The 20,529-nt window shown below is 34.6% G+C and overlaps 1 protein-coding gene across 17 annotated transcripts in view; it reads right to left on the reverse strand.

The window, feature by feature from the left end:
• PCDH15 (protocadherin related 15) overlaps positions 1-20,529 on the reverse strand; it is a 755,972-nt gene that overhangs the window by 248,142 nt on the left and 487,301 nt on the right. For 16 of the 17 annotated variants that reach the window (XM_028166694.1, XM_028166693.2, XM_057531449.1 and 13 more), the window contains one exon: positions 6,580-6,659. The exons of the other annotated variant lie outside the window; for it this stretch is intronic. In XM_028166694.1, the coding sequence (XP_028022495.1) occupies positions 6,580-6,659 (80 nt within the window). The remainder of the gene's footprint in view (positions 1-6,579; positions 6,660-20,529) is intronic. 17 annotated transcript variants of the gene reach the window in all.

Genomic DNA, 20,529 nt, shown 5'->3' on the forward strand with positions numbered 1-20,529 from the left:
ATAGGGCTAAATCTTTATGATTTGAGGTTTGATAATGTATTCTTAAATATGATAATAACAGCATGAACAGCACAAAGAAAAATAGAGAGGGCTTCCCTGGTGGCGCAGCGGTTACGAATCTGCCTAACAGTACAGGGCACACGTGTTCGAGCCCTGGTCCGGGAAGATCCCACATGCCACGGAGCAACTAAGCCCGTGTGCTACAATTACTGAGCCTGTGCTCTAGAGCCTGCGAGCCACAGCTACTGAAGCCTGTGCGTCTAGAGCCCATGCTCCACAACAAGAGAAGCCACTGCAATGAGAAGCCTGCGCACTGCAACAAAGAGTAGCCCCCCGCTTGCCGCAACTAGAGAAAGCCCATGCACAGCAACAAAGACCCAACACAGCCAAAAGTAAATAAATAAAATAAATTAAAAATAAATAAATAAATAAACAGAATAGCAATAGTATATGTATTTTTTAAAAAAAAGAAAAATAGATATATTAATCTTCCTCAAATAAAAAATTTTTTGTGCATCAAAGTACAGTATCAAGAAAGTGAAAAAAACCCTACAAGATGGGAGAAAATATTTGCAAATCAGATATCTGATAAGGGTCTGGTTCTCCAAATATATAAAGGACTCCATACAACTCAACAGCAAAAAGGACAAACAACCCAATTAAAAAATAGGCAAAGAACTTGAATAGATACTTCTCCAAAGAAGATATACAAATGCCAAATTAGCACATGAAAACATGCTCAACATCATTAGTCATCAGGGGAATACAAATCAAAGCTACAATGAAATAGTACTTCATACTCACTAGAGTAATTAACAAAACAGATGGGAAAATAACATGTTGATGAAAACACGGAGGTATTGAAACACTTGTACATTGCTGGTGGGAATGTAAAATGGTTCAATCACTATGGAAAACAGTTTGGCAGTTCCTCAAAAAGTAAATGATTACAATATGACCCAGCAATTCCAATTCTGGGTATATATTCAAAAGAATTGAAAACAGGTGCTTAAATACATGTATCTATGTGTGTGTGTGTACGTGTGTGTGGATATTAGCAGTATCCACAATGACCAAAACAGAAAAACAGCCCAAATTTCCATCAATGTATGAATGGATAAACAAACTGCTGTGTACACATGTAACAGAATATTATGCAGTTATAAAAAGGAAAGAAGTACTGAGATATGCTTCAACATGGAAGAACTCTGAAACATTAGGCTAAGTGAAAAAAGCCAGACACAAAAGGTCACATACTGTGCCATTCTATTTATAGAAAATATCCAAAATAAATAAATCCACAGAGGCAGAACACAACTTGGTGGTTGTCAGTGGCGGAGGGGAAGGGCAAGTAGGGAGTAACTGCTTAATGGGTTTGTGTTTCCTTTTGGAATGATGATGATGTTCTGGAACTAGATAGAATTGATAGCCGTACAACATTGTGAGTCTACTAAATGCCACTGAATTGTTGACTTTAAAATGGTTAATTTTATGCTATGTGAATTTAACCTCAATTATATTAATTATATTGCACAGAATTCCCTCACCAAACACTGAGGCTATATTCCTGAAATGTATTGTGATTGACAAAATCAAGCTCTTTTATACAATGAGTTGGTTTGCCAAGCCATAAAAATGGTGTTCAAAAGTTGTTTAAACAATGTAGATAAAAAGTAGTAGAGGGTATCTACTTCCAAACAAACCAACCTTCTATTTAAGTGTTCATTTTCCCAAACTGCATCATTTATTAGGAAATATTGCAGCAGCATAATTATGCACTGAAAGAGATTATCTCACAGGTTTCATGCTTTGTATTCTTCCATTAATCTTTTTCAATACCTTCGACTGGCTGTGATTAACATCATTTATACTTACAAGTGTCTGAGTCTTTGGCAGATTTATCTTGCTGATTTGGGCATCATTTTTCAGGCCTTAAAATGATATTTAGAGAGGGTAGAGTGTACCTCAAAATGTGTGATTGCTTCTAGTTTGATATGGCATTCCATGTTGAACAGTAATTAGTGATTAACAAACACAGACCAATAGAAAGAGTTAGATATTGGTAGCCATTCAGGTAAAAGATGATGGAGGCATGAACCAGCTGTGTGAGAAGGGTGATCTGAGCATATATTTTGAGAGTAGAGCTTACAGAAAAAAATGTGTATCATCTTTCTTACACGTTAATATTCAGTGTAGTTCAAACTGATATGAAAAACATAAGCTTTAAATTTAGCGTCAAAATTAATTTAGTCACATAGAGAGAAATAAAAATGCCAGTGAAGATATAAAACTTTCAAGTAAAGCTCTAACAAGGGGCAGAAATAACTCTGAGGTTCTTTTATTTAGCACTTAGCCTTTAAGTGTTACATCACATGCCTTATGCTACAATGATGACATCAATAAGAATTCCTCAATTTCCTGCAATAAATAACAAATATTTTGCCATAATACTTGCAGAGGAAGTTTCTTTACATCTTGCTTAAATATTTACTTATAAATTAATGTTTGCTGAATAAATATTTGCTGAATCATATGCAACTATTAGCACAGACATAAAAAGTTATTAAAATAATGCATTACACTACAGAACCATAAAGATCTGGCCATTTAATACATAATATTAACTGATTTACATAATGAATGATTGTGATCTTTAAGGAACAAGCATTTTTCTTTAAAGAATAAGTTTCTTTCCTGGCCATATGACTAATCCAGTTCATTAAAATGTCATACAGTGTGAATAGAAAGAGAAAAACAAATACCGTATGCTAACACATATATATGGAATCCAAAAAAAAAAAAAGGGTCTGATGAACCTAGGGGCAGGACAGGAATAAAGACGCAGACATAAAGAATGGACTTGAGGATGTGGGGAGGGGGAAGGGTAAGCTGGGACGAAGTGAGAGAGTAGCACTGACATATATACACTACCAAACGTAAAATAGATAGCTAGTGGGAAGCAGCTGCATAGCACAGGGAGATCAGCTAGGTGCTTTGTGACCACCTAGAGGGGTGGAATAGGGAGGGTGGGAAAGAGACGCACGAGGGAGTTGATAATGGGGATATATATACACATATAGCTGATTCACTCTGTTATACAGCAGAAACTAACACAACATTGTAAAGAAATTATACTCCAATAAAGATGTTAAAAAAAAATAAAGCTATGACACTGAAAAAAATGCATATAACAATTCAGCACTTGGTAAATCCACACTAGCATTGAAATGAATATTCATTACAACTAATATTTTTTAAAGAATTATAAAAATGTTTTGGTATATTTGTATTTCAATGGAAAAAAAGGGTAAGGTAATGGTATTGTAATGATTATTGTTAAAATTCGCATTATAGCATAAAATAATATTGAATGTAAACAGTGAGCAAGTACTTTTTTTGTTGTTTTAAGAAGGAAAATGTAACCAAAATCACTATTTAGATGAACTGAAGCATCTGATAAGACAGAACATGATTTCTTTTCTATTATTTTTTGAGAGAGCATCTGAATTATTCAAATCCTTAAAACCTACATAGAAGTGGTGATGCAAATTTGCACAAGTATCTCAGAAGTTTCAAAGAGGGAAGGGATTAAAATATCAATTTTTCCCCCATTTCAAATGTGTTGAAATATATTGCTAAGGGTCTAGGCTAGCCTATAATTATCAATGGGAAGAACAGCAATGAAGTGGCTGAAATAAAATTACTGTAAGATAAAAGGCAATGAGCGCAGTGTACTGGACCCTGAATGATCATCAACAGAGACCATACAATCATCACAGAGTCCTGTCCTACTCTAGTTGTCCGGAAGAAGTTTGCATTTAAGGATATTTCTGTCTGTTTAGGTCAATGCAGACAAAGAGGATGCTGCATTGACATCTTTCACACTTTAAAGACCTCTGTAACCAACTAGGTGTGTCTGTTTGGTTTCAAAAGCATAAATTAGAGAGTAGTAGACAAACACTTGCTAGGGTAGCAGCACGAGTGAGAATGTCTGATAAAACTGGTAGCTCATTAGATTTCACAACCAGCAGTTTTAAAATCCTTCAGCATCAACAGAAAAACAGATAAACACAGGAATGGAAATCTTCAACAGAGAAAGTAAGACCAGGGCAGGTGAAAACTTCATTGTTTTCTTATTTTTATCAGTTTTATTAACATATAATTCACATATCATTGAATTCACCCATTTAAAGTGTACAATTCAATAAATTTTAGCATATTTGCAGAGTAGTTCAACCATCACCACAATCAATTTTAGAATATTTTCACCACTGTACCCATTAGCAGTCATTCCCTATTCTCTGTCAGCCCCCAGCCTCAGGCAACCAGTAGTCTACTTTCTGTCTCTATAGATTGGCCTATTCTGGACATTTAATACAAATGGGATCATACCAAATGTGGTCTTTTGTGAATGACTTCTTTCATTTAGTATGTTTTCAAGGTTCATGCATGTTTCAGTACTTAATTCTCCTTTATTGCTGAATAATATTCCACTGTATGGATACACATTTTGTTAATTCATTTCATCTGTAGACAGACATTTGGGTTGTTTTCCACATTTTGCCATTGTAAATAATTCTGTTATAAACATTTCTGTGCAACTTTTTACGTGGACATAACGTTTCCATTTCTCTTGAATAGACACGAGTGGAATTGCTGAGTTATATGGTAACTCTATGTTTAACATTTAGAGGAAATGAGAAATAGTTTTCCAGAGTGTACATTTTACATTCCCATCAGAAATATATGAGAATTCTGATACTTCCACATCTTCACCCATGTATGCTATTTCCTTTGTTTTTCATTATAGCTATTATACGAGGATGTGAAGTGGTATTTCATGATTGTAATTTGATTTCCCTAATGACTAGTGATTATGAGCATATTTCCACATGCTTATTGGCCATTCATATATCTTTGAAGAAATGTCTATTTAAATTCTTGTTCATTTTTACTTAGATTATTTATCTGCTTATTTTTGAGATATACTAGTTCTTTACATACTCTTCATATATTTAAAATATTTTCTTTCAGTCTGTGGGGTTGTCTTTCACTTTCTTGATGGTGCCATTTGAATCCCATTTTTTCAAATTTTGATGAGGTACAACTTATTAGTCTTTTTCTTAATCACTTTTGCTTTTTATATCATATCTAAGAAATCACTGCCTAACCCAAATCATGATTTACATCTGTATTTTCTTCTACATTATATAGTTTAACCTCTTATATTTAGGTCTGTGATTCACTTTGAGTTAATTTTTACAGATGGAGTGAGGTAAAGACCCAACTTCATTCCTTTGCATGCTGTCCCAGCTTCATTTATTGAAAAGATTATTCTTTCCTAATTAGGTTGTCTTGGCCCTTTTTTTTTTTTTTTTTTTTGGAACTCAATGGACCATAAATATTAGGGGTTATTTTTGGATTCTTAAGTTTATCCTAGTAATCCAGACATCTATTCTTATACCAGTACCACACAGCCCTGATTACTGTTAAAGTGTCCCTTTTACAAAGTTTTCTTTCTTTAAGAATGATTGTAAATTATAATTACTTATGATTAGTATGTACCTATGGGGGAAAATTCAAAATAGTAAATCTCTCCATTTTTTAAATGGAAGTTTATTCATCTGTGAAATCTAAAAATCTGGGAAATATTGTATCCAGGGATACAAACTCACGGCTGTACCATCCTCGTCAATGCAAAGTTGCAGGTGTTTTTTTCTTACAAGATCAAGTGACCACACGGGGTTCTCTTGATTTGGCATTGTGTACCACATGTTCCTGAGACTGAAGCAGAGCCTGGCTAATTTGTCAAATTTTTCACTTTATACTCATGGGCTACATTTAGATTTCCATCCTTTTAGGGAGTAAAACCACTCAGGACCACACAGAAAACATCAGAGAGATAGCAAGAACATCTCTTTGACAACCAGCCACACGCAACAACAGAGCAGCTACTTTGCTGTTGAAGAAGAGAAACAAAGCTAACGTCAACGGCTTCTTTAATGCCTGCTGTCAGTTTCCTCAATAGTTATGACTGACATTATCTCTGATATGTTCAGAGAGGTGAGTAGAATGACATGGACATAGACCTCAAAGGGGCTTAGAATGGGCATGAAATATTTTTATCTTAGCTTTTTTAGAGTAAACCTATATTACTCAAAAATTGAAGGATGGACTTTGGTGGCACCTTAAATGCATCTGAATTACACTTTTTCTTACACAATTCCCTTTGAACAATTTAGTGCCAAGTTACTCTTTGTAGAAATATCTTTGTTATTATGAGTAGCTGACAATTTTAAAGGGATCTAATTAATCCCAGGTTATACCTGCAAATGAACTGTTTCCACCTCAGTAGATTTTACCTAGTAAAAATTTTTAAAATAAATAAACAGACTCCTGGGTATGATTTCTGGATTCAGAATTATCCCCCGCAGCTCTCATTAACACTCGTAGAAAAAAAAAGTAAAATAAAACTACAAACAGCTGAAAGTCTCTGATTAGAAGTCTGTCCTCTTGCTACCAGTACATTGTTTAACATTTTAAAAAGAAAAATAAATTTAGAAATTATTTTTAACTTACGTTTCTGAAAGATTAAAAACTCGCTGTGGATCTCCATTCTCAATGGCATACGTTATTGGATCTCCCTCTCGATCAGTTGCCTTCAGAGAGAAAACATACTTTAATTATCAAGTAATTGATATGTCTTCCATTCAGTACAGTGTAATATAGAAACTTGAAACTAATAGCACAGAAGATCCATGATACCTTAAAGTATAAAGATTAAAACATGGGTGAATGGCTAGATGTTAAATAAAGAATTTCATATCTGATCCCAGCATTTCCGTCATTTTATGTCATCTGAAAGTTGTAACAATGAATAAGAATAATATCTCCTGAATGTATACATAATCTTATCTGGTAGGGAAATACAATAATGATTTTCCTATGGTTTACTTATTTAATTTTATATGAATAATTCAAACAAATGTGTTGGAATCTACATAAATGTTTACAGTGTCAAGAAATTATTTAATGCACTATTTTTTTCTTTTTCTGCTCAGAATATATTGTCTGCAAAGCTTTATGGTTAAGAATTCTGAATCTGGAGCCAGAGAGCCTGAATAAAAAATTGGGCTCCATTTACTAATTGTGTGATTGTTTCTTAATTTCTTCATTTGTAAAATGAGAACTATAACAGTACAAAAGTTAATAGATGTTGAGAGGTTTAAGTGAAATAATCTATATTAAAACACACAGACTAAATCTGGCATATTGTAAGTTTCAGTAACTATTAACCTTTTTTTCCCTTCACTCAAGTCATAGTAGAAAAAATCTACAGCTTCTGACTTTGAGTTCTGAGTTTCTCTTACCCAAAATAAAGATACACACTCTATATTGTGACACTGGAGTCTGGGATTTTACCATCTAAAATATCCAATAATTTCCTTTTCAATTATCCATTAAGTCCCCTTATGGAAGACTTGGGTGAAGAAAGAAATCTGGATGATATAAAAGGGATGGGCGGGCTTCCCTGGTGGCGCAGTGGTTGAGAGTCTGCCTGCCAACGCAGGGGACACGGGTTCGAGCCCTGGTCTGGGAGCATCCCACATGCCGCGGAGCAACTAGGCCCGTGAGCCACAACTACTGAGCCTGCGCGTCTGGAGCCTGTGCTCTGCAACAGGAGAGGCCGCGATAGTGAGGGGCCCGCGCGCCACGATGAGGAGTGGCCCCCGCTTGCCGCAACTGGAGGAAGCCCTCGCACAGAGACGAGGACACAACACAGCCAAAATAAATAAATAAATGAATGATAATTAAAGGTGCTAATAATTAAAAAAAAAAAAAAGAAAATCTCATGGGAAAAAGTTGCTTTAAAAAAAAAAAAGGGATGGGCGAGGGATCTGCCTAAGCATGACCCCAGGGGGAGGGGAAATATTGTTTATTTATAAGTTACTCGGCTGGCAGAGATACCAACCTCTCTGACTGGCAGGCACTGCCCTGAAGTTGGCAGGACCTACAAAAGTGGTGGTTATGTTGGGTCTTTTCAAACACCGGACAATAACCGTCCCAGCCATAAGAGGCTGATTATGAAATCCCATGTCCAGACCAACAGGGAGCACTGTTTCTGCAGGTAGATTAGATGGCTTTGACATGGACTTCAGAGCCCTGGTCATGGGACAGCCCTATCAGCTACCACAATGGATGGGTGGCCAGAAACCTCTCTTGGACCACATAAACTCCAGAGTCCATGGACAACTGAATAACGTAATATTTACTAAATGCCAGGTTTTGTGGGAGAAGCTTTGTAGGATTAGTTAAAAGTGTCTCCTCCATAAAACACTTCCTTCACATGGCTTCCATAACATCATATTCTCCTGCTTTTAATTCTACCTTATCAGCTACTACCTCTTCTCCTTGGCTGATTTTTCCTCATCTATAAGACATATTTACATAGGATGCTCCAAAGGTTTGTTCTTGGACTTCACTTACTTTGTCACCTCATCCAACTGCAGAGCCTTAAAACTCTTTCTATGTTGAAGACTCTCATATCTCTAAACCAGCCCTGTCCTCTGAATTTCAGACCTATATCCAATTGCCTGTTTGATCCCCAATTAGATGAATTATAAACACCCCCAATTTAAAATGTTAAAACTCCCCAATCCTGATCTCTCTCTGCTACTCTCCCACTGCTCAAGAAGACAACAACCTGCTGCTTTCAGTATTCATTATCTCAGTAAATAGCAGAAACTACATCCTTCTACTTGCTTGACCTTAACTGAACATTCTTACTCCCCAGTGTAATCCATCAGCAAATTCCATTGGGTCTATATTTAGAATATCTGCAGTTATCTGGCTGTCTCTGAACTCCAAATACCATCTCCCTCATGGATTATGTAATAACCATCTGACTAGTGCTCCTGCTTTCTCCTTTGCACCTTCACCGCAGCCCATTTTTAATTAAGCAAAGTGACCATTTTTCCCAGGCCAAGATTTTATTTTATTTTTTAGTAAGGCTATGGCATTATTATGCATTATTACATACACACACAGACACACAAAATGGAATAAAATAAAATAGTAAAATACAATGAAATAATAAACTACTTATGATAATACCTTTGAAACATTCCAATTAAATCTAAGTCTAAAATTTTAAATTTCATTAAATTAATTATAATGTAAGTGCAAGGGCAGAGAGTAAGAAACAAAATAATTAAACATCTACACACAATCAATGGGATTAATAGTACATGGTTGATATTTTCCCCCTGTTTTTTGTCCTTTTCCAGACAAGTATTAGTAAAAAAGATAAAATGGAACTACAAATAATGATACTCGATTAACTTCCTGGAGAAACACAGAATTATGCTGTATCTGGACACTACATTTTATCACTAAAAAGTTCACACTAAATGTTTTCTGTTGTTTTCCTCTTTCAATCAGTCATTTTAATGTCATATTGCTATAGATATTATCAATTTCTTTTTGTTTTTGGTATGTGGTTATTGTTGTTGTTTTTGAGAGAAAATTTATTGTCTTGTGTTTTCATAAAAGCCAGAAGAAATAGATTCTGAAGCAAGATAACTTTGGGTAAACAACTTTAAATCCAGATTAATGTTAAACCTTTCTTCTAATGTATCAGATCTACTCTAATATTTAATATTATTTTCATGGGATGAGAGCACTGTGAATGCTGTGTTACTTTGTTTATACAAGTCATTATTTTGTTAAGTTACTAAAATAACAATAGAGAGGATTTCCTAGAGGACTCTCAATGTTTTTTTCAGCCCAATTAATTACTTTCAATCCCTGAGGTACTGTGGAATATTTCTTCAGTTTTGTTTGACCATTTAAATACCTCAAACTTTTAAGGATTGTTAGAGCTCTAACAATCCTTAAAAGTTTGAGGTATTTAAATGGTCAAACAAAACTGCCTATTTTGCCTATTTCATTCATATGTGACGTTGTGCCCTTACTGGAAACTTTGAAGACCCAGGATTTAGAAGATAATCCTATTTGATTGTTTTCTTCTTTTTATCCTCTTAGCCAATCCTTTGTTGTTGTTTCAGGATCTGTGGCAAACAGTGTAGTAATTAGGGAGGATTCATAATTTCTCGGTCAACTAAACAAGGGGGAATTGTGCTGTCTAGATCAGAGTTCTGAAATCTATCCATTGCATGTGTTAGCACTTGCTTAAATACCATGTATCTCTATGTACCAACATCAAAAGGGAGAAATTATTGGAAAAATCAGCAGAAACAAGAATTCTTGGAGTATTAAGATTTGATAATGCGCATATGTGTGACCTAAAATATATTTCTAAAAACATTTTTAAAATAGTTTTTCTTCTATATATGAGTCTAGCCAGCCTTCTCTACATGATGGGCAGAGATTTATATATGATATAGAATAGTGAATCCTTAAGTTAAAATTTTCTGACTGCTTACTAGATGTCAGGCATTATATTTGCATGCCTTATCTCTTTTAAGCCTTGCAATAACCTTATAGTCGAAAGGGAAATGCAGAAGACTTCAATTCTATTACTCTCTCTGTCACCATTCCAATTAGAGTTCTGTATAATTAATTGGAAGATACACCTTTTTTTTTTTTTATCTAGAGATAATAGTGACTGTTTCATCTTTAAAAAGGAGAGTCTACTATTAGTTAATATTTTCCATAATATAACAGATAGGAATTACTCAGCCTTAGTACAAAGACATTTCTTATGCCTTTATTTTTGATCAGTCAATTCCGATACGAGCCCGTTATTCAAGATCTGAGAGAAATATAACAGTAGTCATCTTCCTTGGGCTTATCATAGAGTTTACTGGGTAGGCTCTGGAGCCAAGCACCTGGGTTCCAGACCTGGTTATACTACTATCTCTCAGGCAAGATACCTAACTTCAATATTAACAACAATATTCACTTATTAATTCAACAAATATTTATTGAATATCTACACTGTGTTAAGCACTGGGACTTCAGCAGAGAACAACACATACAAAAATGTTTCCTTTGTGCAGCTTACATTGTAGTGTGGGAGACAGAGAAAAAATAAAATAATTAATTTATAGGTATTTATATAGAACATATTATATATAATTATTTATATAGAATATATATTATGTTATATATAATTTATATATAACATAATATATATATAATTAACATATATTTATATAATACGGTTTTCAGATCCATATAAGTGCTACAAAAATATAAAATAATTCAGGAAGGACATATGGGAGGGCAGGGTGAGAGTTTCCACTTACAAAGAGGTTATCAGGAAAGCTATCAGAAAAATGTAAAAATTTGGCAGGACAGGAATAAAGACATAGACATAGAGAATGGACTTGAGGACACGGAGAGGGGGAAGGGTAAGCTGGGACGAGGTAAGAGAGTAGCATGGACATATATACACTACCAAATGTAAAATAGATAGCTAGTGGGAAGCAGCTGCATAGCACAGGGAGATCAGCTAGGTGCTTTGTGACCACCTAGAGGGGTGGAATAGGGAGGGTGGGAGGGAGACACAAGAGGGAGGGGATACGGGGATATATGTATACGCACAGCTGATTCACTTTGCTGTACAGCAGCAACTAACACAACATTGTAAAGCAATTATACTCCAATAAAGATGTTAAAAAGAAAATTGGCAAACGTTTGTAAAAGGTGAGAGAGCAAGTCGTGTGGGGAAGGGCCCTCCAGGTGGAGGGCAGAGCAAGTTTAAAGGCCTTGAGGTGGATACATGCCTAATGAGTTTGAGGAAGAGCAAGCACCTGGAAGACTTGCTCAGGTTTTGCTTGGCCTCAGGTAAACAACCTGAGTTATTTAACCTCAGGTTAAATGATTGAATGATGCTCACTTTGGATAGCTAGCAAGTAACGCAACTGACTCATCGGTTTGCTGATACATGTTTAACAGCATGTGAACTAAAATAAAGCAAGTTTTTCCTTTATTTTTGCTTGACAAAGAGTATCTTTAAAGACTGAAGCAACTCTTTCTTCCTTCTAGTCTGCTCAAGCAGATTACCCACTGCATCTAAATTCAAGTCACCCATTTTTCAGAAGCACCAACAGGAACCCAAAAGGATTTATCTAAATAAGCAGTGTGCTTAGAGGCTGGAAAATAGGAATTTTGAAAAAGAAAACAAATCTTTTCTAAACTAATATTCTGTTCATGTTAAAGATGAACACAACCATCAAATACCATCTGGTAGAGTGCACTTTATGCACACAGAATGATTCTACACATTTCACAGGACGTTAAGACAAAGTATTTGCCCATAGGGATTCTAAAATAGATAAAATCAACATATTTAGATGGTCTTTTCTTTTCTCACTTAGGCAAACAAGTTCTGATTTATGTTATTAAACTGCTTGAGAGCAGGAACTGAAGCTTTCAATTCAGGACAGCAGTTTTTCCAAAAATGTGTGTGCACTCCTGGGATTAAATTATTTGTCTTTTAACAAAGTAATAATGTTTATGAATATATTTCAATATGACTTAATCTTTACATTTTTATGTCAAGTAGTGTTTTGTCATTTATGATTCTGATATAAAATTTCCTTTTTGAGATAAGTTCATTTACGTAAAAAAGTCAGTTTATTCAATTTTTTTTAAAAAAAGTAAATATGCAAATATAGCACATCTGAAACTTAAAAATGCAGCTAATCTAGAATGACACTGTATTACATGAGCATTCCTTAAGACCTTTCATCCTGTCCATTTATTATACTATATTTTGCTACTTCATTCACTGTCTCTCTTCCTATATGATTATGATTATTAACACTGTCTTCTCAGGTCTCCACCTTATCCTACCCCATCTTTATTCTCAGCTGGTGATCCTGATTAGTTTCACTGAGAAAACTGAAGCAATTTTCTGCAAGCACTCCAAATTATATATATATGTATATATATATACAATCCTGTAACTATACACTACATCTTTCCTCCTATTACTGATAATGTACTGTCTGATCTCCCATCTAGGGCAAGATATGGGGAAAGAGTTTTGCATTCTCCTTTTTCTAATTGTTCTCTTCTCATCCTCTCTAAAAACATTTCAATCATAGTTCTAAACCTCCCACAACTACTGCACTGAAACTGCTCTTTTCAACATCACCAATAAATTCCTTATTAGTAAAACCACTGATCAATTCACAATCCTTGTTTTTGCTTGTTTCTTAGCTTTGTTGGCTTATTTTTCATTGGACCTATCAGTAGCATAGACATTAGATCAGACACAACTGATCTCTCCCTTCTCCCTGATACAATTTCTACCCTTAGCTTCCAGGACACACGTTCCTCTGGGTCTCCATTCCTGATCCTCTTCTCCTCAGCAAAATTAGTCTTTGGATGTCTTTTACATTCACTCCCTTAAGAATCTCATCCCATCTCAAAGTTTTACACAGTATTTAAAAAGCTCAAGACTTCAAATGTATATTTTTAGTCCATATCTCTTCCCTAAAATCATACCCAGCTCTCTACTCAATAGCTTCAATTACATATCAAAAGACATTTCAAATTTAGCATGTCCAAAACTGAATTACTCCTTTGACATTTTTTTTATTCTGGTTAATGGAAAATCAATCCTTCTAGTTGCTCAAGCCATATATTAGTAGCCTTGTTAACTTATGTCTTCCTTCCACATCCAATAATCAATGAATCCTGTAGTTTCTACCTGCAAAATACAGCGAGGTTGAAACCTCTTCTCACCATTTCCAGAAATATCACTCCAAGCCTAGTCTGGACTACTGAAATAAAATTTAAACTAATTTCCATAATTTCTTACATGCCTGCACCACGGACTATTCTTGATAGAGAATCTAGAATGTTCCTTTAAAATTTTAAGTGTATTCTTGCCATTGCTCTACTCAAATTCTGCCATTAGTACTTGATTTCACTCAGAGTAGTTATCTCCACACCTTCCCAATTACCTGATGGTTTCATTTCTACTATTTTCCTTCTCACTTACTTTATTCCAGTCCCACTAGTATCTTTGCTCTTCCTCAAGCACAGCAGGCAGGCCTGAACTTCAGGGTCTTTGCACTTGCACCTGAAATACTCTCCCCAGATAACCAGGTGGCTCAACCTCTCTCACCTTCTTCAGCTCTTTGCTAATGTCACGTCAGTGAAATCATCACTGATCAAACTGCAATCCCCCATGTACTCCCTCACCACTTTCCCTCCTGTATTTTTCCTGAGTTAAATTCTATATAACTCATTTATGTATTTTGTGAATTTTCTTCTCCTACTAGAATGTAAGCTCCATGAAGGCAGATATGCTTTCTGCTTTGTTACTGATATGCCTTAGTACTTACAGTGTGGGCCCACCTTTGCACTTCCTGTGCCTGGGAGGATAAATTTAGTGCAATGAAGGAAGTAGGAAGTGTAGTGCCCAGTTTTGTCTTATACTTCACTCAACTATATTTACAGTTAGAAAATATATCTTGCTTTGATATCCATCTTACACAATCTGTCTCTCTCAATTTCTTCCAAACTGTCCAAAAGACAGAAAAGAGAGGTGTATGTGTGTGTGTGTGTGTGTGTGTGTGTGTATGTGTGTGTGCATGTTACTTTTATTCTACATCTTAAGAATAAATGCCTTATGTCAAAACATATTCCAAAGGGGTATTAGTGAACATTTCATTAGAGCGAACTAGTATTTCACACATCTTTACCTCTAACCACCAGAAGATTTCCTTATTACATTAATAAATGTTCCACATGAATAATAAGTGCTGAAATGAGAGGCTAAGGATAATGTGGATTGTATGAACAAAGTGTAAGGACCAAAGGAATCCTTTGTCTTTTGGAACAGAACCCAAAAGTTGATTCCATGAGTTCCACCTAATGATTCAGAGTTTCTTATTGCCTGATACTAACTAAACATTAACTGAGTTCTGTTGCTAAAATACTGTTCCATTTGCCTAAAGTGAACTTAATTGTAAGATGTTTTCAGATACATGAAAGGAAAATCTAACTTGCTAAAAAAATGTACATGTGTAGTAGTATTTGGCCTGAGACATACTTTTCTAAGCAGTAGCAAAGTTGTGACACAGAACACTAATCATATTTTACCACCACCTATTGGTAGCTATTTAATAATAGTCAAGAATAATCTAATTATTGCATAAAGACATTTGGCTCTGGTCAGTTTACAACATTCAACACTTGGTAATACACTGAATAGATACAATTCAGAAACAACATTTTAAAAGCTAAAATATATCTTTCTATAAGGTGGCTATTGTTCAGTTTTAAATAAATTGAAGTGCTTTTGTTGTTGTTGTTGTCTTTTTCAGGCTTATAAAGGTCCAGAGACCTACAAATCCTACACTTAAACTTTTGCACTTTAGTGCCAGGGTTTCTCAAGTCCAACCTCAGAACCTACGTACAATTCTAACTAGCTAGTTTTCCCAGACTTCAGTACGTTAAAACCAGATTTATTTTCAAAATAATAGTGTTAATAGACCCAGGCAAACTGAATGAAGTAAGCATATAGCTAATGGTGTGACAGTATTGAGGGGAACAAGCAGAAAAATCTACCTTAAAAAAGATATGATAAATTAGCATGGGGTCAGAGGTCAATTGTTAATTAACAATTAAGCCTCAAATATCACAGTACCATCTGTTGATATAAATATGGAATCTAATTTAGGAACTAGTCACAGTATCTTGAGTTCAATAAGCCCCCCAAAAAAGTTTTGGGCAACTATTATAAACAAAATATTTAATGCTAGGAATCAGGGATAATATAAGTTATTCAATACAGTCCCCACCTTTGAGAAAATTCTTATCATTTGTGACATAAATACTGAGAGTTAAATAATGTTTAGTATACTTTGGTTAAGCATACACTTGTAAAAATAAACCAGAGTCAGTAATCATAAGATTAAGGGTCTAGTTCTAATTATCTCACTTTTAACTAACTGAACTGGGGTGTGTCATTGGACCTATATTCTCAACCATAAAATATAATAGGAATAAATAACACTTGAAATATATATTCTATATAGTTGATGTAGAATCAAATGAAGCAATAGACATTTAGAAAATTCTAGAATTCTATTCAGATAAAAAGTATTGCTTAAGGAATTAATTTAAGTTTTAGCTCAGATCTTGGGATTTGGAGTAGAAAAAATTAGGAATGAAATCTGTCACTTATTAGCTACATAATTTTGGGCAAGTCACTAAACCTGTTTATGTCTCAGTGACTCCATGTACAATATTGAAATAAAATGGCATCTAACTCAGGGTTGCCGTGTTGATTAAATGAAATAGCCCACATCTAGAATGCAGCTTAGTGCGTAGCATGTACTTAATAAATACTTACTATTGATGTTATTATTTAGAAAGATGAAAAATACATAATACAATTTAGAAAAAAATCTGTGAAGTGTTGTTTTTCAAAGAGCATAACCTTCAGGTATCAGTAGGATTCATTCCTATGGATGACTTGACAATGTAGGACACATGATATGTTACCATATCAGCAAAACAAGATTTCTCCCTAACTACCTGAAGATTCATTTTTTTCGTGGTCTTACCTACAAAATTTGTCATCTACAATATTGCATGGCGACTTTAGCACTGATTGTTCTCTCTCTCATCCATTTTACGTCTTACTAAATAGCAAAATAAATCTCCAGTAAATGTCTGAAAAATGTATCAGAATGTTCGATCTTTGTTAATTAATCAATTGATCATGGAGGATCAAGGACAGGCTTGGGGCTGGGGCATAAGAAATGATGAAAAAATCAGTCATCAACACTTGGAGTGAAAAAGGACAAATTCAGTGGAATCCATGATTCATAAAAAACAATATCCAATATGCATTATTCTAAGCCCATAAATATATTGTCAAGATTATCCTCTTAATATATTTCTGCTGTTGATATTTTCATTAAAAAATGAGCGAGAATGGAGTACACAATGGTGACATTTCTGGAATGACAGAATGAGGAGCTCTGTGAACCCTATTCCACTAAGAAAACTCTAACTACTAAAAAAAATAGTTGTAAAAATTAAAGTTTTTGGAAATTGTTCTAAAAGTATACAGTATCTGGAGAAACACTGCTTTAAGAAAATCCATTAAATCTCAGTAAGAAGGACAAGTCTGTGGCATTTGAGCAATAAGCTGTTTCCTTGCAACCCCCAGCCAGCACTGCATCATGGGAGCTCTACTTCTTGGAGGTGCAGCCAGGATCCTAGGACTCCTTCTCCACCAGAGATCCAGCCTAAGATTATGGTGTCTGCCCTAGAGCTACCGGCCAACTCCAGCTCCATGTTGCAGAAGGCCAGCATCTGAGAGGCCTGACATTTCTTTCTGTCCACAGTGGAATGAAATTAGAAATCAATCACACAAAGAAAATTTCAAAATTCACAAATATGTGAAAATTAAACAAGGGACTCCTAAATATCCAGTGGGTAAAATAGAAAATACAAAGAAAATTAGAAAACACTTGTAAATGAATGGGGAAAAAAAAAAAAAAAAAGACAACCACACTAAAACTTAAGCAATACTATAAGGCAGTTCTTAGAGAAAATTTTAGAGCTATAAACATCTGTATCTAAAAAGGGAAAAGTTCTCAAATCAATAACTTTTCATCTTAAGACAGTGAAAAAAGAGAGCAAAATAAAACTAAAGCAAACAGAGGACAAGAAGTAATAAAAACTAGAGTGGCAATTAATAAAAATAGGAAAATGACAGAAAAAAAATCAATGAAATCAAAAGTTGGTATTTTGAAAAGATCAAAATTGACAAGCCTCTAGTCAGATTGATTAAGAAAAAAGAGAGAAGACTCAAATTACTAATAACAGAAATGGAAGAGGGGGCATCATTTCTGACTTCACAGCAATAAAACAGATTTTAAGGGAATGCTATGAAAAATTTTACCAGCATATTAAATAACTTAGATGAAATGAACAAACTCCTAGGAATACACAATTACCAAAACTGATTCAAGATGATAAAGGAAATCTGAATAGACCTAAAAACAAGTAAAAAGACTGGATTAGTAATTTAAAAAAGAAAAAAAAAAAGACACTTCCCATAAAGAAAAGACCAGGCCCAACTGACTATATTAGTAAATTCTACCAATGATCTAAAGAAGTCACACAATCTTCACAATCTCTTCCAAAATATAGCAGAGGAAACACTTTCTAACTAATTATATAAAGTTTATATTACCCTGATACCAAAACCAAACAGAGGTACCTGAAGAAAAGAAAGCCACAGATCAGTGTAGCTGATGAAAACAGAAGTAAAAACTGTTAACAAAATACTAGCAATTCAAATTCAGCAATACATAAAAATGATTATACACAATGGCCAAATAGGATTTATCACAGGTATACAAAGTTGTTTCAACACAAGAAAACCAATTAATGTAATACACAGATAAAATAAAGAAAAAATTATCATATCAGAAGGATCAGAGAAAGAATGACAAAATCCAATACCTTTTTGTGATAAAAACACTTAATAAACTAGGGATATATGGGAACTTCCTCAACCTGATAAAGGACAACTATGGAAAACTACCAACTAGCATCAATGTTGAAAGACTAAAAGCTTTCCCCCTACAATCAGTAATAAGACAAAGATTTCTACTCAAAACTTTTATATAACAATGTACTGAAAGTACTAGCTAGAGTAATTAGGCGAGAAAAAGAAATAAAAGTCATCCATAAAGGAAGAAGTACAACTATCTCCATTTGCAGATGACAGGATCTTTTAAATAGATAATCCTATAGAATCCACTAAAACAACTATTAGACTAATAAATGAGTTCAGTAAGGATGTAGGATACAAGATCAATAAAAAAAAATCCACAGTATTTCTATACACCAATGATGAACAATCAACAATGAAATTAAGGGGAAAATTCTACTTAATAAAATTAAAAATAAAATAAAATACTTAGGAATAAATTTAACAAGAGAAGTAGAAAAGCTGTCACCTGAGAACAACAAAACATCGTTGGCAGTGACCGACGTGGGGAGTCAGAGATTGAGTGCGGCGTTGGAAGTTAAATAGAGCAAAGGGAACATTTCTTGTTAAAGGGTTGTCACAGCAGCCTGGTATAGGCTTGGGGCAAACACAAGTGGGGCAAAGGAAGGCATTCAAACAGCTGGAATGGGATGTCAGAGCCCAAGGTCAATTAGCAGTGCTTCTGTGAGAGGGTCAGTGTGGGAGTGGTGGCCCGGTGTGGTTGCAAAACCCAAAGAGGGTTATTAGAGCATTTGCATGGCCTGTTGTGGGAGACTGTGTTGTAGGGTTATGGTGCTGTAAGCACAAGAAGGACACAGTGGGACATCAGTCTACAGTGGGATGTCAACATAAGTGGAATGAAGAAGGCAACAGTTCAGTGGATGGTGGTAGCTGCAGGTCTTGTGAAGTGATGCTGTGAAGTGTTGAAGCTTGAACTCAGGAAGGAGGGTGTTTGCATGGCCCTGTACAGGATTTCAGAATCCAAGCAGGATGAGAATTGTTGGAAGGAGAGGAATGGCAGGCAGGTGATGTCAGAACGTGAAAGGGTGAGGAGAGCATCAGAATGAGGGTCAGAAACAGAAGACTGGTTACATTCAGTAAGTAATGTACTGAAGGTAATAAGAGCCAGGCTTCCCATTTTCAGAGAGTTATTAGTGTGAACTAATGGATATATATATTTTATAATCTATAAAATTTATAATACATATTACATATAACATGTATATATGTATATACACATACAGTAAATATAAAATTAACGTAGATGCAAATGAGTATGGTGCATATATCACACATACTTGTGTGTGCATACATATATTATATATATATATATATATATATATATATATACATTCATGTATATATATTTTTTGAGCATATACATACATGCAGTCTTATATACATACATATATTGCCTTGCTCTGTCCATTGAGAGGGGCCTGGAAGCAGAGATACCCAATAACAACTCATAGAATATTCTGTGCATCCAGTACTTAGTTTCTAAATGCTATTTCCCACTTAAAGGAACCAGAGCTTTTTAGAGAAATGGTTAAATCCAGTACTGGTATAAGAAAAGTATAAAATGAGTCTGGAACATCTTGCTGTGCTAGAAAATAGCTAAATGCTCAAAGAATGATGTGGATATGTTAAAAGAACACAAAAGCCTGCTTAAAGGGGCTCACCAAGACTAATTCTGGAATAATTTGAGCACCAAAATAAATAATTACAGTAATGATTATACTCCTCGAATCAAACAGAAATCTATGAGTTCATATTTATATCAATAAATAAATTAATAAATACATGGGGGGAAAAGAAAGCTTTTGTATATAGTAGAATGCCAACTCATAAATGTAGAAGACATCATGGTATTATAAAATCATAATTTGCCAACAATTGGAAAAATAATTCAGCTAAAGAACATCAATGGTTTTTTAAAATAATGGGTGAAAATGAATGAGGAAAGAACATTTATATAGTCTTAAGGTAAGTCATCAACATACTTTAAGGCGGATGCAACTTTGATCAAG

The sequence above is a fragment of the Balaenoptera acutorostrata genome, chromosome 16 (genome assembly GCF_949987535.1).
Source record: "Balaenoptera acutorostrata chromosome 16, mBalAcu1.1, whole genome shotgun sequence".
NCBI classification, from domain to species: domain Eukaryota; kingdom Metazoa; phylum Chordata; class Mammalia; order Artiodactyla; family Balaenopteridae; genus Balaenoptera; species Balaenoptera acutorostrata.